The following is a 5,846-nucleotide window of genomic DNA, read 5'->3' on the forward strand; positions in this document are numbered from 1 at the left end:
CATTATTTAACCACTGCTTAAAATCCATTTAAAATTCTTTTAAAACTACCTAAAGACATTTTGGTCACCTAAAGACAGGTTTAAAGCCAGATGTTTTATTAATTAGGTCCAATTAAATGCAGAATCTTCATTTAATTAAATTTAGTTTATGTTTTAGAAATACCAAAATGTAGTGCACCGCAATTATTTTTTTCATTTTATGCTGCAAGTTTCATTTTTGTAAGTAGGTCCGTGGACGCTTTTAGTTTTTCCTCGCAAAACATTTCATGCGAATATAAAATTGCTCGATTTTTAACTGGCGTTATAATTAGACCATTCTCCCATCAGCCAGTACAGTTACACTCTTGATCGGTATATTTGATTCCATCTTCAGGCACTGACATTTAAAGTTTCATTAAATCCGATCTGTTACATTAGATATCTTGACACAACAAGTGCAATTACTCTTGATCAGATGTTAAATTAACGGTCCGGTCTGTGCGTTCGCGCATGCGCACGCCTGAAACGTTCTGCGCGTGTCTCTTTTTCTCAGCGCGTGTCAGTGGTTCTAGAACGGGGCGCGCGTTTGTGTGTACGTGCTGGCGTGTGTGAGTTTGACGTGCTCCAAACACTCAAGCCTGACTCCGCCTACACCAGAGTGACGTTTCAGCGAGAATGTCGCCAGTTCACCTCAGTTCCAGACATGGCAGCGCTGAGACAGGAGCATCGGTATGGACTCTCCTGTGCAAAGATTCACAAGAACACTCCTAACAAAACTATATTTCACGTCAAGCTCACCGACACTGCCATTCGGACGCTGGAGGCTTATCAGAGCCTTAAGGTAACCATTAGAATTTTGTCACTGTTTTCGTAGGTTGCTGTTTTTTTATTTTTTATTGTAAACTTATGTCTGAAGAACAAAGCTTAAACAATAACTTGACAGAAGTTAGTTGACTCGCGTTTTATCGCCCAGTCGTTGCCGTAACGTTTAAAGTGTTTTGTATCGTGTTAAGACTACAATTCCCAACGCGTGGATGTATAAACAGTGTTGTGGTCGGATATCTTTAGGAGATAAAATAGGTTCCATGTAGTAACTGTCTCAGTCAGGTTTAGTGTTTCATGAAGAAATTGGTCATACGTTGTTAACTAGCGTTGTTTTCTAAAGACAATCTAGTATGGCAATTGTCACGCAAAAACAAGTAGCCCACTATCTGTATTACCACTTTGAGGCTAAATTCACCTCACTCATAGTCTTTGGACCATAGGTCAGTCGAAACCTTACCACTGGGAAAATAAATAATGACAGTAGCGTTTATCTACGGATAATGGTTAAGGACAGGTTCCTCAAAAGTTGTATGAGATGTCTCCACTCATAAGGACCATACGGTTTGAGAGGGGCTCGGGGCAGGATGTCCCTGGTCGTGGAGAAGGAGCCTCAACCTTGTCTAGCGTTCATTTATGTGCACGTTTAATGACACCTCCGCCACTCTTTTGACTTTATCATGCTTTAACTGTGTATAGCTAGCTGCATTTATTTCTCCAGTCGTTTCTTTGTTTGATTAGTCTACTTATTGAGTATGAAAACGCAATTGGCTGCTAAATCCTTTAGCAGCCGACCTTTACCCCTTTATTTAGGCTATTGTCATTTAGATATTTGTTGTTGTTCTAGCAAAAAACTGGAACTGGTTCTTGCAGGCAGTATCTTATCGAGAGTATTGGAGTGACTGGTTTAATGCCCCGGGCGAACTGTATCTATAAACAATTTAAAAACCTTACAAAGAGTAGCCTATAATACTGTGAAATGGGTTCAAACGTGCTTTTTGCTGGACTGCTAAAACCATGATTTATACATATTTCTCAGCGATCTGTTACGTTTTAACGTGCGAAAGCGAGTTTGCGATTTAAATTCTAAATATAAGGAGTGTTTACATTTCTACGATTGAGTTGGGGGGGGGGGGGGGGGGGGGTCGATCCAGATTCCAGTACTATCAATTGCTCAGCAGTTAAACACGAACCCGGGACGTTTCGGCCGAACCCTTCTGTGCTCCTCGCATGTTGATCCATCGGTGGGACATTTCGTTGCTGAGCGGTTTTTTTTGTTGCCCTTTAAACGCTGGAATCACTCCAGATTATGGAGCGCTTTGGTCCCACGGACGGTGTATCATATCGGTGGTTTGATCACAGTAAAGTTCCTCAGTTTTACAGAAAGAGCTGAAATAGTCATTTACGTTCTGTCAAACGTACCTAAAGCAAAACACTGAAGCGCTGTAATCTATCCCCAAGCAGGGTTATATAGGTTAACTAATCATCAGGTGTTTGCTTTCGCGCTTCTTATTATTAATTCATCTTTTATTTTGTAAAGAAGCCAAGAAATTCTCATATTGCAGTTTTTCCTATACATTAATATGCTGTTTGTTAACTTGCATTAAAACTTTCTTAAAGTCGTCAGATGTTTTGTGGACAGTACTGATGTGGATTTAAAAGCGATCACCTAAACGAAATATGAGCAAACGTGAAATTAGTCTCCGTTAATAATGTTTATCAACTAATCCGACCGCGTGAAGATAAATGTTGGACTGAAGTTCGCTGCATAATATTTAACTTGCGGTGCACTGAAGCACTGCGAGGAACATGGCCGCCTCTCCCTTAGCATCCATAATAGATAAACGGACTTGTTGACCATGGCTCCATCTGTACCTTAAAGATAATGAAGCTCGTCGCTGACCTTGTGTTTTTAACTCCGAATTAAACAGAGCAGAGTAAAAAAACTCTCCATTTACCTTTAGTAGTATATATAGACGAAGGGCTGACATTGATGCCTTCAGCACATTTGAATGATTATCCTAGACATGGCAAGGTTTTACAGACCATGCATGGAACACTTACAGAAACATCTATTTGGACAGACATTTTAAAGTGGACTCAGGCCAGTGTTAATCACATGCTGACTGGTGCAGGCATGCATTATCCTTACCAAAATGGAGCAAAAGAGGGCTCTATGTTTTTAAGATGATGGTTCAACTCAACGAAAAGGTCATTTTGGAACAACACACATTTAAAAGATGTGTTTGATGGGGCATTATTTTTTTCTTTCTCCCTGCCTGTCCTTACAACCCCCCCCCCCCCCCCCCACACACACACACACACAAAGTACTCATGTAAGGTCTTAACTCTGGATGTGTTAATGGTAAGACATTCCAGTACAGATTAGCTAAACCCAGTCTTGATCTTTAGGCTCATGCATGCAGAACTACAACATGGTCGAGGAGCCAGTGACGGGCACCTTTCTTTTCTTCTTGTGGTCTGCATGCAATGAGCTTCTGCTTCCCTGTGTCTCTGTGGGCAAGGCAAGGCCAGTAATGTGAAACTGTAATTACTGCTAGGGTAGCCTAGTAGGTACACATGGGTCTCACTGTATGGTTGATGTAAATAAAAACTAGCCCATGGTAGAAATGGTCTATATCTGGCACCAAAACCAGACCCAAAGCAGTTATTGTGAAGGGTGACAGGAAGCTTAAGGGAGCTTTTCTTTAGCAGTTGCATTGCTGTGATGACTTTGCCCTTTTAAGAGTAGTTTTTTTTTTTTTTACTTCTGCTAATTTGCCCTGCAACCCTAGAAATGAGCCCTTGCTCGGTGAGGATCAATAATGTTCTCTTTTGTCATGTGTCACTTTAGCCAACAATATTAATTGCTAACCAGTGATTTTCTACCGCTCTTCTTTGTCCTTAGGGAATCCTTACCAAATCAGCCAGCCATTTGCTTCAAGGGGAACCAGGGGGTAAGATTAATGTGTTTCTACTCACTCACTCTGAATGTCTCCGAAATAGAATTCTTTAATTAGTCTTGATTGTTGAACTATACAGCGCACAATAAAAAAAAAAAAAAAAAACCCTTACGGCAGCTTTCTTCACTATCTCAATATTTCATGAGCTTTCTAACAGCACTCCCTCAACACCAAGAGGGGGACTTCTCCCACCCTTAAGACCTGCTCAAGCTGAAGCCATTTGTAGAATTTCAGTGCCATGCACATTTGCAAGTGCCGATATGAATTGGATTGCTGCCATAAGTTAGAGTCTCCCTCCGAATTGCTGGTTTCATATAGACTGTGGTTCCATGCTCCTTCTGATATGGCTACATATATCCACTGAGACAAGCCAAGTAGCCTGTGGTCAGCCTGCGTAAACTAGCGAGAGAGAATTCCAGTAAAATGGCTATAAAGAAAGATGCCTGTGTCTAACCGGATTAGCACATTCGGCTACAGCACATTGAACTACAGCACCTCCCCATTGCTGCCTGCTCTCCTTGCGTACGCTGAATCGCACAATCGCTCCTGTCTAAAAGGAGCCTGTCTAATCCCCCCGCTGGCTGGGAGACGCTTGTGAGGAAAGTGACTTGGCTGTGCACACAAACGACGAACTGTGCGGTCGGCTCACGCATGGGGCCGCGAGGGGAGCCCGCCAGAGGGTACCCGACACCCCCCAGGGCTACTTGCCCGGTTACTGGGTCAGGCTGGCAACTGGGGAGGGCTTTGTTAGGAGCGTGGGGGTGGTGGCTTGGGGGAGGGTGAGGGTGGGCGTGTCCAAACCCCAGGGAACCCCCATGTCTCTGTGCCTGTCGTTTCTATGCAGACATGAAAGGCCTACAACGAGAATTGGGGGGGGGGGGGGGGGGGGGGGGGGGGGGGGGGGGGGTGTTTGGCTGCCTTGTTTCTAAGGGCAGCAGCACAGGGAACTCCTACCTAAACCAACAGATCCTGCATGTAAAATACATCGAGAAACAGCCAATTATGGTAAAGAACAATCTAATGTGTAATAAGTCACATTTGCATAGAAACATGCAGCAAATTAATTTGGACCAATGAGACAAGTGGTCATGATCACATGGCTTGGGTGTATGCAATTAAAATTGAATTTAGAGATATCCATATTTGGAGAGTTACATATTCAAATTGGCTGTGGGTAATTGGAGCGTACACTCCTCCTCTTCTGACAATGGGCTGCTGAGTATTAATGAGGTATCTGAGCTCAGAGAAAGTATGTGTGTTTGAGAGACGTGGTGGATGTTACTTGTGGGGGGGCGGGTAGTTACATTAGAATCCTCAGGGTTTTATACAGAGGCTCAATAGGTCTCTCAAAAAAATCTGTGGCACCAAAAACATTAACCTCTTAATTCTATATTATGTAAATTTGCACGTTACCTAGAAATTGAAATGTATTACATACAGCAGAATACAGGAAGTGCTGTCGTGAGTTGGAAAGACAAGGACCAATCAGACCAAATATCCTATCAAAATTTTTTCAATGCAAGTCAGGAATGGACAAAAATGACACATTGAACTATTCTGGTTGACGGTGAGTGAGAAAACTAGAGTTTAAGCTAGAGGTTAAGCCAGATAATAAACTTGAGATTAAGCTAAAGATTCTTTAAATAAACAGGTGTTCTTGATATTGACTAATTTAATGTACAGGTTATTTGTGGGAATTATACATTTGTGTAATTAAAGGACTGATATAATGCATTCAAATTACACACTGGTTAATGTTGCTAATACTAAATTAAGCTAAATGAAGGTACCAGTTAGCGTCTCTTGTCTGCATTATGTTAACTGTCCCTTAGCACCTTGCGTTTCCTGTTAGCTACACTAACTTGGCTGAAGTTTTCCTGTAGGTCGCCTGTGGGTTGTCCTCACTTGGCGGTGATTTCCCATAAACACTGCAATGGCTCGTCCCCATGTCTCCAGACTCTGCAGTCGGGATGTTGGCAATAAAGTTCCTTCGTCTGCCTGCTTCACATCATCCACCACCACTTTTCAGCTTTCATACGGACTCCTTCAGCATGCGTGGCCAGTGAGCAGTGAAAAACCCCA

At 42.5% G+C, this 5,846-nt stretch overlaps 1 protein-coding gene across 1 annotated transcript in view; it reads left to right on the top strand.

Annotated features, from left to right (window-relative positions):
- The first annotated feature begins 588 nt into the window (after positions 1-588).
- Positions 589-5,846, top strand: part of LOC143493033 (RNA polymerase II elongation factor ELL2) — a 30,923-nt gene continuing 25,665 nt past the window's right edge. The window contains exons 1-2 of the mRNA XM_076991131.1: positions 589-837; positions 3,710-3,758. Coding sequence (XP_076847246.1) covers positions 683-837; positions 3,710-3,758 — 204 coding nt within the window. The 5' untranslated portion in view covers positions 589-682. The remainder of the gene's footprint in view (positions 838-3,709; positions 3,759-5,846) is intronic.

Source organism: Brachyhypopomus gauderio, chromosome 2, assembly GCF_052324685.1.
Source record: "Brachyhypopomus gauderio isolate BG-103 chromosome 2, BGAUD_0.2, whole genome shotgun sequence".
In the NCBI taxonomy this organism is placed as follows: Eukaryota; Metazoa; Chordata; class Actinopteri; order Gymnotiformes; family Hypopomidae; genus Brachyhypopomus; species Brachyhypopomus gauderio.